This window comes from Leptonychotes weddellii, chromosome 1, assembly GCF_054177405.1.
Source record: "Leptonychotes weddellii isolate Sample4059 chromosome 1, ASM5417740v2, whole genome shotgun sequence".
NCBI classification, from domain to species: domain Eukaryota; kingdom Metazoa; phylum Chordata; class Mammalia; order Carnivora; family Phocidae; genus Leptonychotes; species Leptonychotes weddellii.
In genome coordinates this window covers 16,797,125-16,825,124 of record NC_138369.1, presented here as the reverse complement: position 1 = coordinate 16,825,124, position 28,000 = coordinate 16,797,125, and the positions used below count along the sequence as shown (strand labels likewise).

The 28,000-nt window shown below is 37.7% G+C and overlaps 1 protein-coding gene across 1 annotated transcript in view; it reads left to right on the top strand.

The window, feature by feature from the left end:
• Positions 1–221: 221 nt before the first annotated feature.
• DCAF1 (DDB1 and CUL4 associated factor 1) overlaps positions 222–28,000 on the top strand; it is a 64,280-nt gene continuing 36,501 nt past the window's right edge. The window contains exons 1-11 of the mRNA XM_081818571.1: positions 222–362; positions 5,376–5,452; positions 7,589–7,662; positions 9,978–10,091; positions 16,983–17,120; positions 18,349–18,861; positions 19,179–19,280; positions 23,337–23,495; positions 25,597–25,776; positions 26,834–27,043; positions 27,736–27,905. Coding sequence (XP_081674697.1) covers positions 253–362; positions 5,376–5,452; positions 7,589–7,662; positions 9,978–10,091; positions 16,983–17,120; positions 18,349–18,861; positions 19,179–19,280; positions 23,337–23,495; positions 25,597–25,776; positions 26,834–27,043; positions 27,736–27,905 — 1,847 coding nt within the window. The 5' untranslated portion in view covers positions 222–252. The remainder of the gene's footprint in view (positions 363–5,375; positions 5,453–7,588; positions 7,663–9,977; positions 10,092–16,982; positions 17,121–18,348; positions 18,862–19,178; positions 19,281–23,336; positions 23,496–25,596; positions 25,777–26,833; positions 27,044–27,735; positions 27,906–28,000) is intronic.

Below are 28,000 nucleotides of genomic sequence, written 5' to 3'. Positions count from 1 at the left end.
TCTCAGTTGACAGTTGAGCAAACCGAGGTTGGGAGGGGGTGAAAGGACTTGAAGAAGAGTATCCTGGCTCCCAATGCTGGGTTTCCCATTGTACCACAAATAAAATTATCTGAAGGGTCTGGGAGTTAAGTTTTTCGTTGCTTGCTCATCCCTCTTCTCCCCCCTTCTCACTTTTTTGTAGGAAGCATGTCAGGTTTATTTGCCTGTGTTCATGTGTTATTTACGTATATTTTTGATTCCTTAGGCCAAGCCATGACTACAGTAGCGGTACATGTGGACTCCAAAGCTGAGCTCACTACCCTGCTGGAGCAGTGGGAAAAGGAACATGGCAGTGGACAGGACATGGTACCTATCCTTACCAGGTATGAACAGTTATGTTTTTTTTAGAAATTCATTTGAAAAAAGGATTGAAAATTGAAAAATTCAATTGAAAAAATTGGAGGATAGTATGGGAACATTTTCATCTTGACTGTGAATTCTAAATCCATTTTTTTCTTTCAGAACTAGTCTTTATCTCATTACTTCTTGAAATTTTCTTTACTTTTCTTCTCAGGCTGTTGGTTCTTATTCTCCTTTGTAGGTTCTTCTCTTGTCTGTGTTTCACCCTTAGGGTTTTGTTGGTGGTTCTTTTTTCTCTTCACCCTAAATATTCTACCTAGATAGTTTCATTCCTATCCATGATTTAAAACATTATTCTTAGGTTAACTTTCAGATCACTATTTCTACTTCAGATCCCTCTTTTTAAAAATTTCAGACCTTTTTCTCAGCTGCTTAGTGTACACATCTTTACCTGGCTATTTGCAGACACCTGAACATACCATGTCTACAATAGAGCTTATCATCTTCATTCTGCTTCCTTTCTCATTCACAGTTTGTGCTTTTGTACTCTCCACTTTGGTGTGCAGTGTCTTCTTATGCTAACACAGTTTAGTCCCCAGGCCTTGAGAATTTCTGCTTTCTCTTCTTCCCCATTCCCCCTTACCACTTTCTTTATTAGATACTGATCATGTTTTGACTGGCCTCTTAGGCAGTGTGAATTTTCTCTCCATCTCCAGTTTACCATCTTCTAACATATCCTCCTCTTTGCTGAAAGAGTCCTCTTATACACAAATCTGATTGTCATACCTTTGATCATACCTCTTCTCTGGCTCTATTTTTCCTACAGAATATTTTCCTATACTCTATTTTAGAGTGGCCTACGAAGCCATTTATTTATTTATTTTATTTACTTATTTTTTAAAGATTTTATTAATTTATTTGACAGAGAGACAGCTAGAGAGGGAACACAAGCAGGGGGAGTGGGAGAGGGAGAAGCAGGACCCTGGGATCGTGACCTGAGCTGAAGGCAGACGCTTAACGACTGAGCCACCCAGGCGCCCCTATGAGGCCATTTATGATTTGGCCTCTACCTCTTTTTTCTGCCTCATAGTGTTAGTCTTCTTCAGTAAGGAATAGTACCATATTTTCTAATGTCTGTGTGCCTTTATGCTTGCTGTTTCTTTGGCCTGAAATGCCTTTCCTTGGTATGTCTGTCTGCCTGGCAAACTCTCATCCTTTCGAGAAGCAGTTTGAGAATCAGGTCTGTAAAACTCTGACTTTGACATCCCCAGGTAGGTTTGGGCACTCCTTTTTTTTTTCTTTTTTAATACTCCAGTCATTTGTGTGTGTGTGTATGTACACACACAAATGTATATATAAAATGTATAATTATAATTTCCCCCCATTTTAACTCTTAACCAAATTGTACTATGATTTTTTTTTTGCATGTGTTATTTCACTAAATTGTAAGGTTTTTTTTTTTAATTATAAGTTTTTTTAAAGACAGGTACTATACCTTTTTATTGGTGTCTCCACAGACAATGACATGTGCATGCCTGGTACATAGCAACTGTGTGGGACATAATTTTCCTGAATCATGTGTGAAACAGGAGAGTGAAAAATAAAGGCCAGAGAGGGATGCCCATGGTTTTTCTAAGGAGGCGGTCAGTGGAACATGGGGATCTTTAACATTTAATCTTTGATATAGCAGAGAAAAAGGCCTTTTGTTTGTGCAATGATGTATTCTAGAGGAATAAAGAGAACTTATGATCTTATGAAAATTTAAGTGGGGATAAATGCTTTGTTGCTCTTGATACATGGGGAACATGTAAAAAGTACATTTTTTTTAGAAACAGGATTATTGCTTACTGGTGGAACATGGATTTTAATTTGTAGAGGCAGTGGAGATTAAGAACTACTAATCACAAGATACTTGAAATGCAGCCACAGTGAATTTAAAGAATCTAAGTATTGTGCAGTTAAAATGTGATTATTGGTGTGACTGAGAGGATAGAGTCATAAATAGGGATGTTAATGTTAGTGGTAGGTTCACTTAATTGGAAAAAATATTTATTGAGTACATATACTAAAGATAGTGTTTTATTTTCAAGATTATTTCACATCCATAATCATATTTGATCCTCAACTTTGTCACTGTGCTATGATACTCAGTAGTGTAAAGCCTAAAGTAGAGGGGCTCTGTCTTCAAGGAGATAACCGTCTGGCAGGCAACTAACAGATATGAAACAATGAAGAGTAGTACAAATTAGTATATAATGAAGTGCTAAACTGGGCAGTATGATTCCTAAGTATTGTATGGGTTATGAGAATGGAAAGAACTTGAATGAGTTGGTTTCTTTTATTCACTCAACAAATATTTGAGGACCTTTTGTGTGTGGGGACTGTCAGATACTTCCCTGAACCTAATTTCATTTGTCACTAAAAGTATCACTGAGAGCTACATTGTTAAATGACAGCCATCCTTGGAGCTACCTGCAAAAACAACATAGCCGGATAGCGGAAAGCTAAGCTTGAAATTATGGCTTTTAACTTCTAACTCCACTTAGGAGTGGTAATCCAGTACAGGATGTGGTAAAGGTTTTTTGGAATAGGGACTTGAAAGATGGTAGAATATAGCTGGATGAAAAGCAAAGAGTCAGGGTTTTCTAGGAGAAGTGAAAAATGTGACAAAAAAGCATTGAGGGGAGAAGTAACTGGGACATGTTTTTGTGGCAGTGAGGAAATGGGCCTCACCTGAGTGGAGGGTGAATATAAGGTAGGAATGGAAAATAAAGTTACATGGAGCAGGATCTTTAAAAGATCTTTAAAGTTAGACAGGAAGTGTTAAGAGACAGTAAAATGAATTAAAAGTATAGTTTATTTTAGAAAGGGGCAATTCCTATCATCCAGATTGTGGGTGTGTTAGTTCACTGAATATTTCCTAAATTCTTTCACACGTCTATGGTCTCTCCCTTAACCCCCCCACCTCTACTGGCTGCAGGTGTAGGTGTTTTGGTATATTCCTTGAAAAGCAATGAATTTCAGGCTTGCCTATTCTTTTATAGGCCACAAATTTCATGATTTTTTGACAGTTTTTCTAAGAAAAATGTGTGTGGCTTCTTAAAACTTTGACCTTTTATTTATTATTTGTATTGTTATATTATCTATTATAATTAAGCCTTTGACTTGATTCTGTGAAAAGGAACTGGCATTGGGCCAAGCTATGTGAGCATTACCGAGGTTCTGTGGTTTGTTTATATTACTGAGATATATACAGTACTCTGCTTGATGGATTCTTTACTTGCAAAACTTATCACCTACATCAAGTTCAACAACTTGAGTTCTGCCTCCAGAAGGCTCCTTCCTATCCTGTCCCAGTCAAATCTACCTTAAATTGTTTTTCTATTTGTTTTTGATTCTCAGTTTTCATTGTAACAATACTTAATTAGCTCTCACATGTCAGGTTTTATTTTAAGCAGAGAACATATATTACCTTAAACCTCAAGGAAATTCTATAAGATTTATTTTACAGATGAGGCATAGAAAGGTTAAGTAACTTGACCAGAGTCACACACAGTGGAAGAAGTATGATTTGAACCCTGGCCAGCTGGCTCCAGAATCTTTTCACTTCCACTGTGCTATATTGCTTAGTTTCAACAGAACTTCAACAGAAGTTATTGGTAGATATTACATTGTATAATTGTAAACATATTTTGTGTGGTAGCCCTTTGTGGCAAAGTGAATTTTCAGAGTTTAAAGGGAAGGGTAGAAAAGTAGAAATATTTTTGAGCCTTAATAGGGAAAAATGTGCCAGAGTAGGCAAGAGCTTTTGCAGGGAGCTTAGCTTTTAAGACTAGGAAGTATCGTTTTGTTTTTGTTTGTTTTTTTTTAAAGACTTTATTTGAGAGAGGGAGAGCACAGAAGGAGAGGGAGAAACAGACTCCCTGCTGAGCAGAGAGCCTGATGTGGGGTTCGATCCCAGGACCCTGAGATCATGACCTGAGCTGAAGGCAGATGCTTAACCCATTGAACCACCATAGGAAGTATGATTTTGTGGGCATAAAACATAGGAGAGTTTGAGTCAGGACAGAGCATTGTAGAGGTTGGAGAGTATGATAGCCTTGTATTTGATTGTCATTATAATAGGTTAAAATGTCATTCTTGCTTAGGGTATTCAAAATGTGATTTTTCTTGTTTCAAAAAGCATCAATAAAAAAAGACTTGATACATGCAACAAACAACATGGATCACTCAAAATATGCTGAACTAAAGAAGCCAGTTATGAAAAGAGTGTATATGATTCCATTTGTATGACATTCTAGAATAAGCAAAACTAATCTTTGGTGAGAGAAAGCAGATAATTGGTGGCTTGGGGTAGGGGTAGGAGCTTAGGTGGGGGGAAGAATGTTACAGGCTGAAGTAATAGCACTTAGGTCCTGAAACAATTATGAACTTGGGCTCTTTGGAGAGCAGAGAAAGCCATATGACTGAAGCTTAATGAAGGGAGAATGGAGAATAGAAGTCAGAGATGCAGACAGAAGCTGGGTTGGTGTAAGCCATGATAGTATTTGGGTATAATTGAAGTTATTGTGGTAAATCATTGGAAGTTGGAGAATGAATTTTGTGTCAAGCACTGAAGCAAGAAGTTGCGGAAAAGGCTATTGCAAGTAGTTCAGGCAATTGATGGTGTTCTGGGCAAGGATAGGAATGGTCAAGATTGAAAGAAATGATTGAAGTCAGGAAATATTTTGTTAGGTAGAGCTGACAAGAATTATTGTTGTGGGGGATGAGGAGAAAAGGTTTTAACGATGACTCCTAGGCTCTTGAGGGGATGGTAGTGCTATTTTTTGAGACCAGAAAGTGGAGAGAAGAATGTGTTTGGGAGTGGAAATTGTTTTATGAGATGGTTGTTTAGATCTCTGTGTTCATCGGGAAATATCTTTTTTCTCACTTTTTGCTTCTATTTTACACCTTGATTGTTGAATTGACTATTGTAGGTGGGGGTACATTTTTTAGTATGCTTGTCTAGAGTTGACCCTGTCTTCCCTTTGTGCTAGGATGTCTGAATTGATTGAAAAAGAAACTGAAGAATATCGTAAGGGAGATCCAGACCCATTTGATGACCGACATCCTGGTGAGACCTGTGTTCTCTTAAGCCTGACTCTAATTTTCTAACAAAAGGAAATAGCTTAATAGGAAAATTTACAATTGAAATAGCATCTTTCCTGCTAGGTTGTAAGATCATCTAATTGTTAAAATATTGCTCAAGGTGGGAGTAGTGAGGAAAAATAAATTCCTGAAAAAATTGAAATATTTGTAATGTTTACATATCAAATAGAAGATAACTAACTTCAAGGAACTAAATTATGTAGGTATACTTTACTGACACCATTGGTATGTTACTTAAAAAGGGAAAAATGTTCTCCCTTTCTGACTTTTAACCCCAAAGAGATTATCCTTTGTGCCTCATCTTTCAAACAACAGTTTGAAACAGTTATGAACTTGGATTCTTTGAAGGAGAAAAAGGGATAATTATCCTTTTACTAATGAGGAAATGTAGTTGAAAATGCATTCAGTGCCTTGTTTTCAGTTACGAAATTGATACTTGGAACCTTGAATAATAAACAGGTTTCTTAATGTCTGCTTTAGTATTTCAGCAGCTAAAGTATGCCATTTCATGTTAATTTGGCTTTATTTTGGGCTGATTAGAACCATGACAATCCAGTCTGCTTTGGCATGGAATTTGGTATGATACAGAGCTATATGAGACTCGAGACGTTGCCATTTTATGTTTTCTCTAAGGTGGAGTACCAGTCGGCAAAGCTTAAATCATATATGGGCCCATGCTGCATATAAACTTTCTCTGTGTAAGGTCAAAAGCAGTCCTTTGTGGAAAAAAGAGATAGATATTGTATGTGGAGAGATATGAGAATGAGTGGGACTTATAAAAATAAGAACGTTGTATACCTACCTGATCAGTACAGGGTTAATTTCTGTCTCTTAGACTTTTGTTCCCAAATATAAGTAAGCTAGGCATTTCAGATTGAGTGTCCAGTTATTTATGTGATACCTGTTGCTTTGTCCTAGCATCCCTACTTGTGACTTTAGAGTATTATTCACCTATTTAATTCTTCAGTAAAGCAGTCAGAGCATGAAGAAGTACGAATGTGAATGTGAAATAAGAAATTAAGTTAATGTATAGGGTTATGAAAAGAATTAAAAGAGAGATGATCATGTTTAGTGACCTTGGAAAGGCCTTGGAAGGGATGAAATGGTAATGAAGAAGAAGGGAGAGACAGAATGATACGCTTTTTTTCAGTAGAAAATTTAAAGACTGTTTTTTCCTCCCTACCTCTTACGTTAAGCAATATTTGTCATTAGGCATAATTTCTGTTAATAAAAAGAAGGTGTCAGTTTTCATCTTTTATAAACAAAGTTAGGTAATCCGAGGTTCTCAGCTAGTTTTATGATACCATTCTGTAACTTTTCCTTTTGTGATTTACTTTGGAATACTAATTACAGCTTGGTAGAAACTTTGAATCAGTAGCTCACTCTTTTCTTCATCCTGAATTGTATCCTTTGACTAAATTTGCCAGTCTAATGATCTTAAAGGAAAATTAAAATAGATGGTATCTGCTTTAAAAACCAATAATTTTCCCAGTCATTAATTCTTTTACCTTTAGGCTGTGTATTGAGTAGATCCTAGGTTCCTGGCCTGGAAAGTTAAGATGGCCAAGGTAAGTTACCATATCTTTAGAGTTAGCGATTGCTTAGTGGGATTCCCCTCCTGAGCCCTGCCCCCACAACCTCGGCTATCATTACAGGCTTGAGGCTGCATCTCTGGTATTGTTGGCATTATAGTTGAAAGGGAGTTTGGACTTGGAGTCTTACCTCCTCCAGTCCACCCATCAAAAGAAGTTTTGCTTCCTACATTAATCTGGCTGGGAAATCAGGATTTTTCTTTCTCTTAAGTCTCCTTTATGCTTCTTTTTTAGACCTTGTGTACTGCAATGCTGGTGTGGGTCTAGTGCACATTTCATGTAATTTAGCATTGCTGTGTAGGCAATTTGCTGGGAGATGGGAAAGTTAGAGAGCAGTGTCTCAAGTTTTTATGAAATCTAATTCATCAAAAGAATCTTTTGTTTCCTTTTATTTTTGCAGCATTTTAATAGTTATTGTAACAACCCAGGTGCCTTTCCAGAGGTTTTACTTGCTTGACTGGGATGACTTACTTATTCCTTATTTGTTCCTCCCCTCTTCTTTTTGGTAGGTCGAGCTGATCCAGAGTGTATGCTGGGCCACTTGCTGAGAATACTCTTCAAGAATGATGATTTCATGAATGCAGTAGGTTTGCTTCTTACTTTTCTCCAGAGATTATCATTAGCAGATGCTATACCTTTATTGTTTGTAAAGACCTTTCTCCTGAGGTCTTGACAGAATTGGGAATAGAGTGGGTAGATTTTTTTTTTTGGTATTGGTTTAACGAGATAAGCATCCTGGATTTCTTTCTTACTAAAGTCCTGGTTGTAGCCAAGGTGTTTTCTTTTCGGTGTATACTTCGTTGAGTTGAATACTGGTAAGGACTCACAAGGCATCTGTGCTCATCCCTTTGGCAAGATGATTTTAAGCTTGGGAATATAGACATTTTCTTGGGTTTCTGAATAGAAAACTAAGAGTGATACATGAGGCATGATTCTGCACCGACACTGTGGTGTGTGCATTGGGCATGTGGAGGGAGAGAAAGATACCTTCCCTAACTCTGGGCTGTTGAGAAGTAAATGAGCAGGGAAAATACATCTAGTGTTCACAGCTCCTGAGACATAGTAATCATTCAGTAAGTTGTAGCTGTTAGGTTTGTTTTTTGGAGGCCGGAATGCATGATGCTTGGAAGCATGGGTTTTGGGGTCCATGTTTGGGGTTTAAATGCAGCTTCACTGTTCACTGATGGTTTGATCTTGAGGCAACTTAAGCCTCTAACAACCTTCATTTTCTCCAAGCTTTATTTTCTTAATCTATAAGATAGGGATGATAGTTCTTACGTTTAAAAATGTTTTTGTAATCTTTGACTGAAATTAATCATGAAAAGTGCTTAGCACAGAACCTGGTACATGAGGGCTAAGTATTAGCTATTATTATTGTGTGTATTGTATTAACTCCCAAATTTATTTCTCAGTCACTAGTATCTTTTCTGTACCTCAGATCATTTCCAGCTGCCTTCTAGATATTTTCACCTGGATATCCTCCATAGGCACCTTGAGTTCCACATGTCTAATTGTTTGCTCTACACTCTGTTTCTCTTGTTCTCTAGCTCAGTAATTATGTCCTTTTCTAGCCAGCTAGAAGTTATCCTTTATTTTTCCAAGCTCTCTTATGCAGTGAACTTACAGGTCTTATCATTCCCATTCCATTAACCTTCACAAATCCCTCCACTTCTTTCTGCCCTTGTTGCCAGACCTTAGTTTAGCCACTACCATCTCTCTCTTGGCTATCCCTCTTAACTGATTTATCATCTTGTCTTGTTCTCCTTCAACCTATTCACTTTACAGCCCAGAAATATTTGTAAAATGCAAAAAGTGATGGCACCCTTTTGCTTACAGTCCATTAGTGGTTTCCTGTTGCTCTCAAGATAAATTTTAAATTCCTCAGTTTGAAATACAAACCCAGTATCTCTCTCTGGCCTTTGTCCTCTCAATTTTAAGTTCTTGCCCTTTGGCTCTTCTCTCCTCCCTACTCCTCCTTAGCTACTCCTACTTGTCCTTTACATTCTGGCTTAGAATCCCTTCCCCTCTAAAGTCTTCTCTGATTCTTCTGCAGGAGTTTGTGTGGCCTCCTACAGGCTTCTATAGCATCCTGTACTCAATGATATTTGTTTTTCCAGCTGTCACCTCTGTTGGATTATGAACCCTTTGATGGTGGGACTGCGCCTTATTCACTGATATATACCCAGCACAGAACACAGTGTCAGTTAGTAGTGGAGATTCAGTAGTATTTGAGCGCTAAAATGAAAGTTTTATTAATACGTTTACATATACTTATAATTTATGTATAATATTAAATATATTTATAGTATAATTACAAATTCAAGTTTTTCATTAACCATTGTCAAGAATGGGGAGGGGTTATCTTGTCCTGCTTTATCTTTCTAAAAAAGTGTATGTAAGAATAGGGGTAAAAAAAAAAATAGGGAGTGATTTCTTCTTGATACTCTTTAAGCTTTAATTCTGTAGTTGCTGATTTGTTGTTTTTTGGGGGGGGGGGATTTGATTTTAAAGCTACAGAAGAAATAATATATCCCATCATGGCTCAGCAGGATCCTGTTTATAAAGGTTTAATTAGTAATCGTTAGTTCTTAATACCCCTGAGGCGAGTGATGGGAATATATTAAGGGTGTGTTAGACTTCATTAATTTGACTGTGTTGAATTTCAGATGAAAAGTATTCCTCCGTTTTTTATTTATTTATTTATTTATTTATTTGAGAGAGAATGAGATAGAGAGAGAGAGCATGAGAGGGGGGAGGGTCAGAGGGAGAAGCAGACTCCCTGCCGAGCAGGGAGCCCGATGCGGGACTCGATCCCGGGACTCCAGGATCATGACCTGAGCCGAAGGCAGTCGCTTAACCAACTGAGCCACCCAGGCACCCTTCCTCCGTTTTTTATAGCTGGTGAACGCATATGTGATGACAAGCCGAGAGCCCCCTTTAAACACTGCAGCTTGCAGACTCCTACTGGACATCATGCCAGGGCTGGAAACTGCTGTTGTCTTTCAAGAAAAGGTATTTACTAAAAAGAAAAGTCATCATTTTATTTTTAAATTGAATGTCGATCTGTTTGATTTGTCTTTGCTAAAATATAGATTTTTATGACAATAGTAGTATGTTGTAAAAATGTAAGAAATCAAGATAAGCAATAAGAAAAATTTAAGGATAACTTTTCGTGCTGCTTAGGTGCTATAGTATTTCTTAAAATCTTAAGAGCATATGTTTTTAGAATGGTTTTATGATCTTATTCAAACTCTTATTCTTGATGAGTTGTCTTCCTTACTGAGGAAGGAATTTCTGCCTTGAGAAAGCCCATTCTCTTGGTGGTATTTATTTTTTAATTTTTAATTCTTTTTCTTTTGGGTGGTATTTAATATTTACTTATTTAATATTTGAAGACTTGTTTTGTGCTGTGTTTTATGCTAGGTGTTGGTAATATTTTGTCATCAAGATGGGAGCTTACATTCACATAATGTATTTGGGAAGGCAGACACAAATAAACTGATAATTTCAAATAAGAATAAGTATTATGAAGACCAGAAAATGATAATTTGATAGTGACTGTGTGTGTGTGTGTGTACTTTAAACGTCAAAAATTAGTTGCTCTATTTTTAGAAGTAATAAAGGTATTTTTTGTCAGCATAAGAATTTGCACATGGCTTTCTTTTTTTTTTTCCCCAAGATATTAAAATTTAATTTTTTGAAACAGTCTGGAAGTCTTAGTGTAGTTAAATGTATAAACCAAATGAAAGATTTGGAAGTAGATTTTCATTTAACATTTAAGAAAATTTTATTACAGAATTGTATCACAGAAAGTCTTTTAGAGAATAACATTGTGTAATTAATGCTATAATTTGCAGTATTGTATATAGACTAGATTTAAAAATCTCCAGTTAGTTTACCATTTTGGGAGACCAAAAAATCTATATGCTTGTCAGAAATATTTTAATATGAATTCTTTTGAAAACCAGGATGGCAAATGAAGCATTTATAGCAGTGTATTTGTATATGCAAGATTTGTAGAAGATTACAGATGATTTTACTCTGCTTTGTAAAAGTTTCCTGGTTGTCATTATAGGAAAACCATCTCTGATTCTTTATAGTTTCATCGTTGTATATTTAGAATGAAGTGAATACCCTTTGGATGTCAGAAACACTGAGAGATATTTTGAACAATAAAGTTTTCTGCAGTTTAAGAACAGCTTTATTTCTTTTTCCTTATTTTTTTTTTTTTAGAGAGGGGAGAGAGGAGAGAGAATCCCAAGCAGGCTCCATGCTGGGCATGGACCCTGATGCAGGGCTCGGATCTCACAATCCTGAGCTCATGACCTGAGCTGAAATCGAGAGTCAGACACCCAACTGAATGAGCCACCCAGGCACCCCAACAGTTTTGTTTATTAATAACTAATTTCTTTTGGGAGAAGTGAATTATTAAGGAAAATCATAGGAAAATTAGATAGGAAATAACATAACCTTGAACAGTGTCCTAGAACACAGATTACAAACTTCTTTGACATTGTGAGACCTTACTGTTGGATTACATGATGATCTTTATCCTTCAAAAGTATCCTATGCAAATTTTTTGGTGTGAATCAATATTTTACTTCTTTAAAAAACATCTAATTATAGCTTGTAAATTAATGAGTTGGAAATCATTATTTTTGGACGGATTGGCTACTGGTGTTTCACAAAGCTAGGGTTAAGACTCACTGCTTTAGAGTAGTGTTTCTCAAACTTTGTGAAACATATTATGTTTTTACATGCAACCCATTACATATATATATGAAAAAGAACTTTCTTGAACATTGCTTATTCTTTGTGCAGTGCATTCTGATATTTTCTATTTCATTTCCTTTTTATATTTTCTGTTTCATTTCCTTTTTATTTTAGAGGTGGTTGCAAGTCACTAAATTGATTTTATTACTTCTAGCCACTATTTTAAAAAGTTGCTTATTTGTACTTTCAGAGATAGTCAAATAGCTTTAAATTTTATTTTTGTTTACAATTATTTGTGTAGTTTTCTTCATTATGTTACAGAACTGAGTACTTTAATACTGTTTGTGTCCTAGGTTTTTCATATTGTTGTCAGTGTATGCTCTTAATCCAGTCAGATCAGGACCTTTAGGGGCTTATTTTTTGAGTATTGCTTTAACATTTTTCTCTTTGAGGTTGTCTTAAATTATTGGAGGTGGGAGGGATAAAATCAGAGAATGAAGTCTCAAAGTATAATCTCTAAGTGAGCATTTCCCAGATTTTAACTCTGCAACATTAAGATTCCTTTAAAATGTTAATAGGTGCTTTATGAAAAAAGTCATTTAGGTGGATGCCTACCATTTATTGAGTGCCAGCCCTGTGCTGTGCATTTTTTTTTTTATCATATGTAGTCCTCACAGTATTCCATGAGAGGTAGGAAGAAAACCATGAATATATGGCTTTTCAGAGGAAGAGAGAAAAAAATGGTTTTAAGAGAGATGGAAGGAGACCCAGATCTGTCTCATTGACCAGCTAGGATAACTTGTCAGCTTTCCTGTGGCATGCACATACGAATTCTGGGTAAACTGTAATAAACTCTTAGAAATTCCTATATGCCAGAAATGAAGAGGTAATTGTAAAAACAAAGTGGTAATTGAGGACAGGAGACAAAACCTTGGCTGAAGAGTTGGAACTGGGATCTTGACCCCTGCATAAAACTGGTACTCCCAAAGGACCTTCATTGAAACAGTGCAAAAGAGAAATACCTGCTTACTGCCTTGGGGAGATGACCGGTTTCTCAGTTTCTGACCCCACGCTAAGGGGTAGGGGTGGATAAATCTCTGAGAAACTCTGGGCATGACCTTTTTTGGGTGCATGTTTGAAATTTCTACCGTATGATTAGAAAGATTGGTATTAATTCTTCTTTAAATGTTTAGTATAGAATTCACCAGTGAATCCATCTGTTTCTGAGTTTTTCTGTTCTGGGAGGTTTTTAATGACTGATTCAATCTCCTTACTACTTATAGGTCTATTCAATTTTTGTATTTCTTTATGAATTAGTTATGGTAGGTTGTGTTTCTAGGAATTTGTTCATTTTATCATTTTATCTAAATTATTTTCTTGGTGTACAGTTTATAGTGTTTTATAATCTTTTTTATTTCTGTAAAATCGGTAATGTCCCCTGTTTCAGTCTTTTTTTTGGGGGGGGGCGGTCTAGTTAAAGGTTTGTCAGTTTTCTTGATGTTTTCAAAGAAACAACTTTTGGTTTCATTTTCTGTTTTTTTTTTTTTTTTTCCTATTTGCTGTTTTACTTGTCTTCACTGTAATCTTTATTATTTCCTTACTTCTACTAGCTTTGGGTTTTGTTTGCTCTTTTTCTAGTTCCTTAAAGTATACAGTTAGGTTATTAGGGTTTGAGAGCCTTCTTTTTTAATTTTATGTGTTTGCAGCTATAAATTTCCCTCTTATACTGCTTTTGCTACATGGCATAAATTTTGGTATGTTGTGTTTTTGTTTTCATTCATTGCAAGGAATTTTCTAATTTCTGTGTGATTTCTTCTTTGACCCCTTGGTTGTTTAAAACTATGTTAATTTCCACATATGAATTGTCCATTTTCCCTTGGGTTGTTGATTTCTCATTTCATTCCATTGTGAATGGAGAAAGTTCTTTTTTTTTTTTTTTTTAAGATTTTTTATTTTATTTATTCGAGAGAGAGAGAGAGCACAAGTGGGGTGAGGGGCAGAGGGAGAAGCAGGCTCTCTGCTGAGCAGAGATCCTGGGACTCTGGGATCATGACCTGAGCCAGAGGTAGATGCCCAACTGACTGAGCTACCCAGGCGCCCTGAGAAAATTCTTTATAAGAGTTTATTCTTTTTTAATTTATTAACCATGGTGTTGCCTAACGTGGGCTATTCTGGAAAATGTTCCATGTGTACTTAAGAATGTATATTCTGGTCTTGTTGGGTGGAGTGTTCTCAATATGTCTATTAGGTCTAATTGGATTATAGTGTTCAACTCTTCTGTTTCCATACTGATCTTCAGTTTGGTTGTTCTATCCATTATTGAAAGTGGGGGTACAGAGTTTCTGTTTGGGATAATAAGTTCTGGAAATAATATAGTGGTGATGATTATGCAACATTGTGAATGTGCTTAATCCCACTGAATTGTACACTAAGAATGATTTAATAAGCTTCAAAATTATTGGATGTAAAAGAATCAGAACTTTTTTTTTTAAAGATTTTATTTATTAGAGAGAGAGCACTAGAGAGAGAGCAAGCACAAGTGGGGGGCAAAGGGAGAGGGAGAAGCAGGCTCCCCGCTGAGCAAGCTTGATCCGAGGACCCTGGGATCATGACCTGAGCTGAAGGCAGACACTTAACCAACTGAGCCACCCAGGCGCCCCAAGAATCAGAACTCTTAAGAAAAGTCCAAGACTATGGGGAAAAAATGGCCATTTGGGAAAGGAACCAGAGAACTACTGGATATAAAAATTACAGTTACTGAATTTAAAAAACTTTAGATGAGTTACTAAGTTTAAACACAGCTAAAGATAGAATTAGCAAACTGGAAGATCTGATAGGATAACCAAAAGTAAAGCCCCTAGAAATAAGAGCTGAAGAATAGGAAAGAAGTTGTTATATAGAGATTAGAATTAGAAAGTTCAAAGTATTTCTAAAAGGAGTTTTAGGAGGAGAGAATAGAAAGAAAAGGGAAAGGCAATATTCAGGAAGATGAGGCTAGGATTTTACAAATTAATGAAAGACATGACCAGTCAAGATTCAGGAAGCCCAAAAGAAATACCAAAGACAGAGGAGATCTTAAAAGCAACCAGAGTAAAAAAGATTCCTACAAATAATCAAACAGAGCAAACTCTGCCACAGCAGCAATAGAGGCCATGTAATAGTAGAAAATGTTTTCAGAGTACCTCTGTAAACCTAGGAGTATTGACCAAATAAACAAAAGGGGGAACAAAAATTCTGGGTAACATGTAGATAGGAGCTCATTGGAGTTAGTATTTTAAGGTTCTTACACTGTTTGGAGAGAGGGGAAATAAAAGGCAATTAAAATAGTAAATATATTTTCATGTCAAATATTTTAAAACAAATTTCTCAAAATGTATTTTTCAGTTTTTTTTTTTAAAGATTTTATTTATTTGACAGAGACAGAGATAGCAAGAGCAGGAACACAAGCAGAGGGAGCGGGAGAGGGAGAAGCAGGCCTGCCGCTGAGCAGGGAGCCTGATGCGGGGCTTGATCCCAGGACCCTGGGATCATGACCTGAGCTGAAGGCAGATGCTTAACTGCCTGAGCCACCCAGGTGCCCCGTTCAGAGTGTTATTTTTTTGAAAAGAGGTTAAAATGTTTAGAAATACATGGGATAATGACTCCATGACCCTAGAGAAGAGTTTTAGATACAGAAAGCACCAAGTTTAAAAGAAAATATTAAGTTTGATTACATAAAAATTAAGAACTTGTGTTTATCATGAAACACTGGTAAAAGATGTGTATTTCATAGAAGTGGAAGCCTGAATGGTCAGCAGGCATGAAAAATATGTCTAACCTTATTAATTAATGAAGAAATTCAAATTAAATGCAATGCCTTTTTTTTTTTTTTTAAGAGAGTGCTTGAGCTGGGATGGGAGTGGGGGGTGGGTAGGGGGAGGGAATGAGGGAGAGAGAGAATCTTAAGCAGGCTCCACGTGTAGTGCGAAGCCCAACACGAGGCTCAATCTCATGACCCTGAGATTGTGGCCTGAGCTAAAATCAAGAGTCAGACACTTAACCGACTGAGCCACCCAGGCGCCCCTGCAATGCTATTTTTATACCCACCAGACTACGGAAAATAAAAAGTGTGACAGTGGCCAAGTTTTGGCAAAGATGTAGAAAAAAAGGACTATTCACTATTGGTGGAAATGTGAATTGTTGCAGTCACTTTGGAAAATAGCCTAGTATCCTCTGGTAAAGTTGAGCATGCACATATCCTATGGTTTAGCAGTTCTGATCCTAGATGTCCACCCTAGGGACATGCTTGCACAAAAACAGTTGTAGTTGCTTAAATCAACAAAATAGCAAAATATGGAGTTGAAGAACATCTGGAGGTACACTGCCTGGGATCATACCCCAGCTCTGCCACTCATGTTACTTAACCTTATTGTGACTCGGTTTCCTCTTCTGCAAATAATTACCCGATCATATAGTGTTGATATGAGAAATTATAGGTTATGTTGAATGCTATTTGTGACAGATACATGTAACTATAGGTGAATGTAAAAAACATAATGTTGAGTAATAAGTTGCAGAAAAATACTTACGGTACCATGCGGTTTATACAGTTCAAAGCATGTAACATTTACCAAAAGTTTAACAGGAAAATTGTTAAAATTAAGTAACTGTAGGTACCGTTTGGGGAGAGAGGATACAGGCGGTACAAGGAGGAACACATGGAAGGTCTCTATCAAGTTCATTGGTAGATCATGGGTGATTTACATTTTCTTTGGACTCTACATGTTTGTATATATTTCATAATAACTAATTAAAAATTTGGGATATGTGGAGGTAAGTACTTTTTGATGGATGACTTCTCATTAATAATGTTAATTGTGCATTGTGAACTTCAAAGAAGGACATAGAATTTTTAGTGCTCCCCACTTGGTTACTGAACATTTTGGGTCTTAAACATCTCAAGTGGGACTATATTATGTGATTATTGATCTTTAGCTTGAATTTTAATGACTAAATAAGAATCTTTTTCACAGATGCACAGCTATTTTAACTAAGCCACTTGGACACTTAGTTTACTTGCATTTTTTAATCTTATGAGCAACACTGAAATATTTCATTAAATTTTTTTTCACAAGACTGGAATCTTTGTTTATATCTTTAATTATGAAAATGGTCTTTGCTGAATTGTACTGTTTCATTTCTTTACTATAGGAGGGAATCGTTGAGAATCTTTTCAAATGGGCCCGAGAGGCTGATCAGCCATTGAGGACGTATTCTACTGGACTGTTAGGAGGTGCTATGGAGAATCAAGATATTGCTGCCAACTATAGGGATGAGAATTCACAGTTGGTAAGGACTATGTTAGAATTACTTTCTGTATAAGATGGGAGAATATTCACAAGTTCTTTCTTGCTACCTGAATTCAAATAGGTAGGTCTTATTCATTACCTTGTACTGCAGTAGAGCTATAATTTCGACATTTCAAGATTACTTTTCACAAGTTTTGATTTTACTTTTTTTAACTTGACAACATTTTTCATCTTATCAAGGATCATGATAGTTTATACTAGGTAAAGAATAGTACCATTCCCTTTCTTTTCCCAACATTTGGATTATGAAAATTTTCAAATATATAACAAAATAGAATTTTACAGAGAACAGCTGTCTACATACCACTTAAATTGTTTGTGAACATTTTACTAATTGTATACCCATCCATCCACCTTTCCTTCTATTCATCCACCATTCCTTTTTTTTTTATGTAGTTCAAAGTAAATGGCAGATAATTTGTCTCTTTTTTTTTTTAAACTAAGCATAATGCTACATTTTAGTGTTGGCTCAAAAAATAAGTACTTAAAAAATGAAAAAGTGGTGAATTTGAAAAATATATTATGTAATTATGTAGGTGGCAGTATCTAACAATACAATTTACAACAGGTACAAGTTTGAGAAGTCTTCATCATGTTTTCTTTTTTTTTAAAGTCAGGTTTATTGGGGTATAATTTACATAGAGTAAAATTCACTTTTTTTTTTTCCCCTTAATGTCCATCACCCATTTACCCTGTTCCCCCACCTCTCTTCCCTCCAGGAACCCTCATTTTATTTCCTATGATTAAGAGTCTCTTATGGATTGTCTCCCTCTCTGACTTCATCTTGTTTTATTTTTTTCCTCTCTTCCCCTATGATCATCTGTTTTGTTTCTTAAATTCCGCATACTTCATGTTTTATTTTCAAAGACACTTTTTAAAAAAATCATGGATATGTCTGGTATTTGCCTCTTCAGGTGTGATGGTCCAGCCTAGCTTGATCCAGATAGATCGGTTGTGAATGATGTGTGATGTGCGAATGTGGTTTGGGTTTTCTGGGACATTTTATGAGGAGTGAGACTTTTAGCTGTTGATTATTTCATCAAGCTATAGGAATCAGATCAAAATATTGATCAAATCTTTACCATTTCTAGATACTGAGATAAGTGCATGAGGATTTAGTTCTCCTTAAATGGAAATAAGATTTATTTATTGAGAATCATTTAAATCACTTAAATTAAGATGCCTTTTATTCCAATATCTGTTGATAGGTGGCAATAGTACTTCGAAGATTGAGGGAGCTGCAGCTTCAGGAAGTGGCTTTGCGGCAAGAAAACAAGCGTCCCAGCCCACGAAAGCTCTCCTCTGAACCTCTTTTGCCTCTGGATGAAGAAGCTGTGGATATGGACTATGGCGATATGGCTGTAGATGTAGTGGATGGTGAACAAGAGGAAGCCTCCGGGGACATGGAGATCTCCTTTCATCTTGATTCAGGTCACAAGACCAGTAGTAGAGTGAACTCAGCAGCCAAACCTGAAGAAGGAGGATTGAGGAAAAACAAGGCAGCAAAACAGGGTGACAGAGAGAATTTTAGGAAAGCCAAGCAGAAGTTAGGTTTCTCAACATCTGATCCAGATCGCATGTTTGTTGAGCTGTCTAATAGCAGCTGGTCAGAAATGTCACCTTGGGTGATTGGCACCAATTATACCCTTTATCCTATGACTCCTGCTATTGAGCAGCGACTTATTCTACAATATTTGACCCCCTTAGGAGAATATCAGGAGGTAAGCTTATTGGAAAGAATACTGTTCACACTTTGGGACTATTGTGCTTATTTCTGAGATATTTTATGGTAGCATTTTATACTTTGATGTGTTTTTACTGTAATACAGAAAAGTCTTTGCCTCAAACTGGTGAAGTCTTATGCCACTGGTAAAGTCTTAGGTCACTTCTGATGCAGGTCTGTTTGATAAAAGTGTGTATGTTTATAAAGGAATGGGGGAGAGGTACCTCATTTTTAAAAATCTTCTGTCCTTATAGTGGAATGGGAAATATGGGAAAATAAAGCCAGTGTTAAGATTTATTTTTGTCTTCATTTTAGTTACTTCCCATATTCATGCAACTCGGATCACGGGAATTGATGATGTTCTATATTGACCTGAAACAGACTAATGATGTCCTGCTTACATTTGAGGCCCTTAAGGTAAAATTCTTTTTTTTTTTAAGATTTTGTTTTTACATAATCTTTACAAGTCAGTGTGGGGCTTGAACCCAGAGCCCTGAGGTCGAGTCACATGCTTCACTGACTGAGCCAGCCAGGTGCCCCACTCAGGGTAAAATTCCCTTTTTTTTTTTTTTAATATTTTATTTATTCATTTCACAGAGAGAACACAAGCAGAGGGAGCAGCAGGGAGAGGTAGAAGGAGAAGCAGGCTCCCCACTGAGCAGGGACCCCCCCCCCCCCCGAGGTGTGGCTCCATCCCAGGACCCCGGGATCATGACCTGAGCCGAAGGCAGATGCTTAACCGACTGAGCCACCCAGGCGCCCCAGAATTCTTTAAAAGTATTATATACTGACCGTTTTATTGACCTGGATGTACCCATGTGTTTCCGTATGTAGCATCTCTGGGTTTTATTGCTCAGGGCATTTCTATTGCCAGATTTGTCAAAATAGTAACAAATGAAAATTTCTTATTTAGATAGAAAAGATGAGGCTTACCAAGTGCTTTCACAGAAATTCAGGGATCAGTCCTAGGGGATTGAATATTCATGTAGAACCTGGATCTAAATGTGGGAGTGGCCTCAGTTATTGTTGTTGAATAGCAATGGAAAACTGTGTGTAGTACCTTATATCCTACTACTTTTTAAATATTCCCCCTGTGAGCCAGCATCACTTTTTCTGAATTCTTAATTATATATATATATGTATGTGTGTGTGTATATATATATGTATATATACTGTGTGATGTTAGATTATCTAGAGTGAACAAAATATAAATCAGACAATGAGTAAAGAAATAGAGGCAGACCCCAATTCAGTAGAGGTAAATGATTTCCTAGGTTGCAGAGGCATTAAATATGGGAGGGCAGGTTAGTCTAGCCCACTATGATAATAAAGGTAATCTGAATGAAGAGAGAGAATTTGAATGAATAACACTGTGGCTGTCATACAGTTCTACCAAGCAGGTAACTTTATGAACAGAAGTACCTTTCTGTGCTGTTTATAATATTAAGATAAATAAATCAAGTTTCTATGGTTTGGTTAAGAGAGACCATTTATGGGGCACCTGGGTGGCTCAGTCGTTAAGTGTCTGCCTTCGGCTCAGGTCATGATCCCAGGGTCTGGGATCAAGCCCCGCATCGGGCTGCTCCCTGCTCAGTGGGAAGCCTGCTTCTCCCTCTCCCTCTCTCACTCCCCCTGCTTGTGTTCCCTCTCTCGCTGTGTCTCTCTCTGTCAAATAAATACATAAAATCTTTAAAAAAAAAAAGAGACCGTTTATGATTTCTTTTAGGTATTCTAGATGTTGTGAAAAAAAGTGTGGGGTACAAAGGAAGGGGTGGCTTCTTCTTCCTGAGAAATGTTTCCAGAAAACACCTCTGAAAAAGAAATGATGGCTCCCTCTGGCTCTTTAAAGTTACAACTTCAAGGAAAAAAAAAAAGTTACAGCTTTGTTCTTGATATTCCAGAGCTGTGCTGTCCAATAAAAGTTTTAGTAATGATGGAAATTTTCTGTGTCTCTGCTGTTCAATACAGTGTCTGTTGCCTGTATGAGCACTTAAAATGTAGCCAGTGCCACTGAGGTTTGAATTTTTATCTTAATTTTAATTTAATTAGCCACATGTGGCCAATGATTACTGCATTGGACAGCACAGTTCCAGAGTATTTTGAAATGAAATAGAAATGAGGGAAATTGGGGCGCCTGGGTGGCTCAGTCGTTGAGCGTCTGCCTTCGGCTCAGGTCACGATCCCAGGGTCCTGGGATCGAGCCCCCATTGGGCTCCCTGCTCGGCGGGAAGCCTGCTTCTCCCTCTCTCACTCCCCCTGCTTGTGTTCCCTCTCTCGCTGTGTATCTGTCAAATAAATAAATAAAATTTAAAAAAAAAAAAAAGAAATGAGGAAAATTGCCTTTCAGGTCCCAGAAATTTTAAATTTGGAGGAGGTCAGATATACACTGGAGTAATACATATTTCTGTGTCTGGATGCAGCGTGTGTGTGTGTGTGTGTGTGTGTGTGTGTGTGTGTAAATTCATTATGCTTTGAACAATGAAATGAAGCTGGAGGTCAGAATTCTCTCCAGTCCAAAGGTTTTGCTTTCCAATGCAGCATCCTGTCCTGAATAGGATAGAGTGGAAGAAGGGATTTGGACAGTTGCTATATATATAGGTTATGTATGAGGAATTATAATGGGTGTCATTATTCAACTGTTTCCATGCAGAGTCGTATAAGGGATTAAAGAAAATGAAATAAGGGTGAATAGGGAAAAATCACAAAAGAGATCTTTCTTATGGGGAAATAATAATGTAGACGGGACACCTGGGTGGCTCAGTTGGTTGAGCATCTGACTCTTGGTTTCGGCTCAGGTCGTGATCTCAGGGTTGTGAGAGCCTTGTGTCAGTTCTGTGCTTGGTGTGGAGTCTGTTTCAGATTCCGCCCCCCCCCCCCTTTCTGCTTCTCCCCCTGCTTGGGCTCTCTCTTTTTTTTTTCTCAAATAAGTAAATAAAGAAAATCTTAAAAAAATGTAGAAAGATGTGTACTGTTTTATTCAAAAGGAAGACTCAGCTGTATAGGAAGAGGGACAGGTATTGAAGTTAGTAGAAACAAAATGGATTAAAATAACAATTGGAAGAACCCGCCCTTATATGGAGATAAAACATAAAGAGAGAAAATAGAATCTGCTTACACTAATGAAGTGATCTAGATTATAGGTTTGTATTGGTAGAGGTTGAGCCTGCTTACTCTGTTTTCCTACCTACCTATCCTGGCAGTGGAACTGCCACTTTTTATGGTAGTGACATGTGAAAAGCTACACGCAGGTGGCCTAAGGGTTGGAGGGGAACCGTATGTGGTTTAGCTACTTCTTGGGGGATGGACTTGTGTAACCGATAAAAAGAGTAAAGAGGGAAGGGATTGGAAATACATGTAAGGATTAGTCTGAATATGGGTGTTGAGAGAACTTCTGAAGAGGATACATGCCTGTTGTTTTTGCCATTGACCTTGTCAAGATTTGTATCAAATTCTGTACTTGCCAGTTAGTGTTGTATGTACTTTGTGCTTTTGTCACCACCCAGAAGACACCTTGGTAGGCGAAACAGGAGGGGGAGCTCTAGTTCTTCTGAGGCCCTGTCCACATTAGCCTGGGTTCAGAGTCATCAAGTAGCCTGATGCTCGCATTGTACTTCCTGCCTTTAAAATTGCCCAGTAGATCAGGGCCATCCAGAAGATCAGGTCCACCCGGAGATGCTAGTGGGAATTGAACAGGAAGTTAACAAAGCTTTAAAGATAACAGACTTTTTTTCTTTTTAAGATTTATTTATTTGAGAGAGAGAGCTCGCAAGTGTGTGAGAGAGCGAGCAGGGGGAGGGGCATAGAGAGGGAGAGAAGCAGAGTTCCCGCTGAGCAGGGAGCAAGACACGGGGCTCCATCCCAGATCCCACAAGAGCCTGAGATCACGACTTGAGCTGAAATCAAGAGTCGACCCTTAAGCTACTGAGCCATCCAGTCGTCCCTAAAGATAACAAACTTTTAAAGGTCAATTTAAGGTGCCTTCTGATAAATTTCAAAAATGTACTAGTTTTGGTAATTTACTGAAGATGGTGTTTGGAGTTGAATATATTTGGGGTCAGTATAAAAGAAAACAAAGTTTGTCATTATGTTAGATGATGAGTCAGTGAGCCAAAACTAGAACATAGAGCTGATTATGTTTAAAAGAATTAAAATGGAAAGGTTAAAAATCCTTTAGGGAAGCTATGTAATAATAAAATGGTAATGGAATTATGTTCTTATTTATAGCAGTATTTTTTATTTCTTGTTTTTCACCTTTATGAAAACCTTTAGTATTAGAAGGGAGTGTTAAGAAATCTTAAGAGTTTTTGGATTTTTTGGTTTCCTTTAATCAATACTGGTTTTACTTCTGTTTTGAGGGAGTGGTTGTTTACTTCAGAGGATTCCTGTTATTTAGCAGCTTGATTTAATGTTTTGTGAAGAGATTCTGTGATTATTCTAGATTGTTTCACAGTAACATGTGTCCTCTTCGCTTAGCACCTTGCATCTCTTCTGCTCCATAACAAGTTTGCCACAGAATTTGTTGCACATGGTGGAGTACAGAAATTACTGGAAATTCCTCGTCCTTCTATGGCTGCAACTGGTGTATCCATGTGCTTGTATTACCTGTCCTACAACCAGGATGCCATGGAAAGAGTAAGTACAGTCCGTTTAGGGTATGGGAATGGAATTGGGTGGGGAGACACTAGCACATTCACAGAATGACTTTTGGGTAAGAAAAAATGAGTAGTCGGAGTAAATTTTATTTTATTTTTATTTTTTTAAAGATTTATCCATTTATAATAGTACATGTGAGGGGGAGGAGGGGCAGAGGGAAGGGGAAAGAGAATCCTCAGGCAGGCTTCCTGCTGAGCTTGGAGCCACTCTGGGGCTCATTTCCAGGACCCTGAGATCATGACCTAAGCCGAAACCAAGAGTTGGACGCTTAACTGACTGAGCCACCCAGGCATCTATTGCAGTAAATTTTAATGAAAGAAGCAAAGAGCGGGTGCCTGGGTGGCTCAGTCGTTAAGCGTCTGCCTTCGGCTCAGGTCATGATCCCAGGGTCCTGGGATCGAGCCCTGTGTCGGGCTCCCTGCTCGGCGGGAAGCCTGCTTCTCCCTCCCCTACTCCCCCTGTTTGTGTTCCTGCTCTTGCTGTCTCTCTCTCTCTGTCAAATAAATAAATAAAATCTTAAAAAAAAGCAAAGAGCATGAATATATGACCTTTAGAAAGCATTCTAAAATGTAAAATTGTTGGGGCGCCTGGGTGGCTTAGTCATTAAGCATCTGCCTTCGGCTCGGGTCATGATCCCAGGATTCTGGGATTGAGCCCCATATTGGGCTCCCTGCTCAGCGGGAAGCCTGCTTCTCCCTCTCCTACTCCCTTGCTTGTGTTCCCTCTCTCACTGTATCTCTCTCTCTGAAATAAATAAAGTCTTAAAAAAAAATAAATGTAAAATTGTTTACAAAAGGTCATTTTTTCCCAGTTTTTTTACTGTGAATAAAAACAAGCAAGATAAATTGAGTCTAGGGGCTTTATTTAGTTTTTGTCATTTCTGTTGAATTAGTATTAGTTTTTAGGCTCTTTTCAAGGGTCCCTCATGAAGTTATATTTTGCATTTTGAGTCAGTCTGTTATAAAAACAGTAGATGAGGCTTTGTGTATGTTAACAAATAACTTGTGGTAGAGATGATAAAATAATTCCAGTTGTTCTTGGGACTCCAGAGGTTCCCCATTTGGTTCTTCTGTTTTTCCAGTTACTTTTTTATTTAGTGATAAAAAAAAAATATGAGTTAACATTTGAAAAATAATGGGTCCCTAGACACACCTAGGGAAGTTCTTATCATTTCTGTGCTTGGAATATTTTTCTAATATTCCATGTGGTATGGCTTTTCTGGTGGAGTGAAGTTGGTAAATTCTTCTTGGGCTATGTCTTGGTTCATCTTTGCATATTAATAAGGTAATGTTTTAGTTTTAATTTTTTTCCATCTTGAGATCAACATTATGCGAAGATATATAGTCTTGAGAATAGTAACTAATCTGTGGATGTATATACAGAATTAATTATGGCTAAGGTAAAAATAAAAAGTGAACCTGGGCAATGCTTTAGAATTCATTGCTCTGTAAGAGACATCAGAATGTGTGTGAAATGAATCAATGAGTGTTGGATAATAAACTTGTAGACTTTAGTATCAGAAGACTCAGTCACTTTTATCACCCTGGGGAAGTCCCTTATCTCTCTGAACTTCTTTCTCATTTTTTTTTTTTTTAAAGATTTTATTTGAGAGACAGAGAACAAGCAGGGGCAGAGGGAGAAGGAGAAGCAGGCTCCCCGCTGAGCAGGGAGCCTGAGACACGGGGCTCGGTCCCGGGACACTGGGATCGTGACCTGAGCTGAAGGCAGCCACTTAACTGAGCCACCCAGGCACCCCTCTTCCTCATCTTTTAAGGGGGAATCCTAATACCTATGGAATCAAGCACTGAGAGCATTAAAGGATGTAAATATTTGCAAAATTTGGCACTCAATAAATACAGCTCAGATTTAAGTATGTATCTAAATTTAGGTTTTCAGGTTTGGAATAGATTGTTACAGAATTTCATTTGTTAAACCTTAAGCTTTAAACTCAGAATGACTGGATCAGTAATGATCATTGCATTCTGCAAAGATATCTAGCTATACTGGTGAATTTTTCATGCCTTTTGAAGGTTCCTTTGCCTGAAATTTTTAAAAATTATGTTTTATTTATTTTTTGCAGGTTTGTATGCATCCCCACAATGTTCTGTCTGATGTGGTGAACTATACCCTGTGGTTAATGGAATGTTCTCATGCCTCAGGATGCTGCCATGCTACCATGTTTTTCTCAATTTGCTTCTCCTTCCGGGCTGTGTTGGAGCTCTTTGACCGCTATGATGGTCTTCGTCGTCTGGTGAATTTGGTGAGGTTCTCAATGGCTTCTCTTTGTGAGGAATAGGCGTCCTGCCCCTGCCTTTCAGTAGTGTTGGAGGGAGGAAGTGTTTTTTTTCTTTGAGATTTCATTTTTAAGTAATCTCTACACCCAATGTGGGACTTGATCATATGTTCCACCAAGTGAGCCATCCAGATACCCTGAGAGGAAGCTTTTGACTGGAGGAATTTTGCTGTCATTCTTTGTGAATGAAGTCTTTTTCCTCCCCGCATTCACAAGTTTCTCTTCCTCTTAAGTGGTTAGAGGACTCTGTGCCATTGTAGACTTGTCTTGAATATAGAAATCTCATAGGGGCAATTGTGATGATAATTTTAATCTTCCTAAAAGCAACGGTTTTGCGCCGGAATGTCTTTCAACATGTTTAAAAGCTATGTAATTTTTCTTTCTTTCTTTCTTTTTTTTAAGATTATTTAATTCAGAGGGAGAGTGCATGTGTGCGAGTAGGGGGAGGGACAGAGGGAGAGAGAGAGAATCCCAAGCAGACTCTGTGCTGAGCACAAAGCCCAACATGGGGCTCAGTCTCCCGACCCATGAGATCATGACCTGAGCTGAAACCAAGAGTCGGATGCTTAACTGACTGAGCCACCCACACACCCCAAGCTATGTAATTTTTCAATAGCTGTTTACTTTCAGGGATGCCTCAGTGGCTCAGTCGGTTAAGCGTCTGCCTTCGGCTCAGGTCATGATTCCAGGGTCCTGGGATCGAGTCCCACAACAGGCTCCTTGCTCAGCGGGGAGCCTGCTTCTCCCTCTACCTGCTGCTCTTCCTGCTTGTGTGCTCTCACTCTCTCTCTCTTGCTCAATCTCTCTCAAATAAATAAAATCTTTTTTAAAAAAAACCACTATTTTCAATAACTGGTTTGCTTTTATATGGCTACTCTTAGCATGTTGTATAGACAGATAAGCTTTGATGTTTGTCAGTGTTGTTGAGCATAAACGTTTACTGTAATCCTTTTCTTCCTTTTACTTTTCTCTTTTTGTTTTTCCCTTGCTCCCCTTTTGCCCCATTCTGTCTCTTTCTTAATAGATCAGTACTTTGGAGATTCTAAATTTGGAAGACCAGGGTGCACTTCTGAGTGATGATGAAATATTTGCCAGCCGCCAAACTGGGAAACACACCTGCATGGCCTTGCGCAAGTACTTTGAGGCCCACCTGGCCATTAAATTGGAACAAGTGAAGCAGTCACTTCAGAGGACTGAGGGTGGCATTCTCGTCCATCCTCAACCCCCGTACAAGGTGAGAGGACCTTGTCTTAAAAGGGAAAGTTGTTAGCTCTCCATAGCGTATTAGGCCTGAAACTCATTCAGATCAGTGTGGCATGTCCAATGTGGGATGTCCATTGTTGGATTAGAATTGCCCTGTGTGGAGGCAGAATACTTGAAAATGGGTGTACCGGGACCTGTTTTGCTCCCAGTTGTAAGTTGCTACTTTTCTGGGATATTAGAACTAAAAGATGAACTGGAGTGTGTATAAAAGGGCTTTCTTTTATGAAAAGTACTAGATATCTTACCTCCCTTCTGTGTGGAATATTTTTTCTGAAAGGATACATCTGTTATTCCACTTCTGTATCATTTTTGAACTTACTTGCTGTATTTTGGAGTGAAGATTAATATCTGCATGTTTTAAAAATCACAAATTGAGGAGAAACCGATTATTTGATGTGCTGCTTCTTTCTTTAGCTGTGAAACATATGCACCAACAAATTGAATGTTCTGTTACCCTTTTTGGGCAAAATGTATTGTAAGTCTGGTTATAAATAAAAGGTTAAACATATATTCATTATTTCACATGTGGGCTGCTGACTCAATTGTGGAATTTGAAAGCTGTTATTACTTAGCTTTATTAAAACCTGTTGGCCTTTGAGCTGTGATGGAGAAGGTAGCAGGCAGGTGATAGAGTTCCTTAATGATATGTATCTCTCCTTATAGGCGTGTTCATATACTCATGAACAGATTGTGGAAATGATGGAGTTTTTGATAGAGTATGGCCCAGCGCAACTGTATTGGGAACCAGCTGAAGTCTTCCTCAAACTTTCTTGTGTTCAACTCTTGTTGCAGCTTATTTCTATTGCCTGCAATTGGAAGACCTATTATGCAAGGTGGGATTAGAGAGCGGTTTTAAATGAAATTAGATTTTGCTTTTTGGTAAAGTTGATATTGGTTTGTATATAGCGTATGCTTAGCAAACATTTGT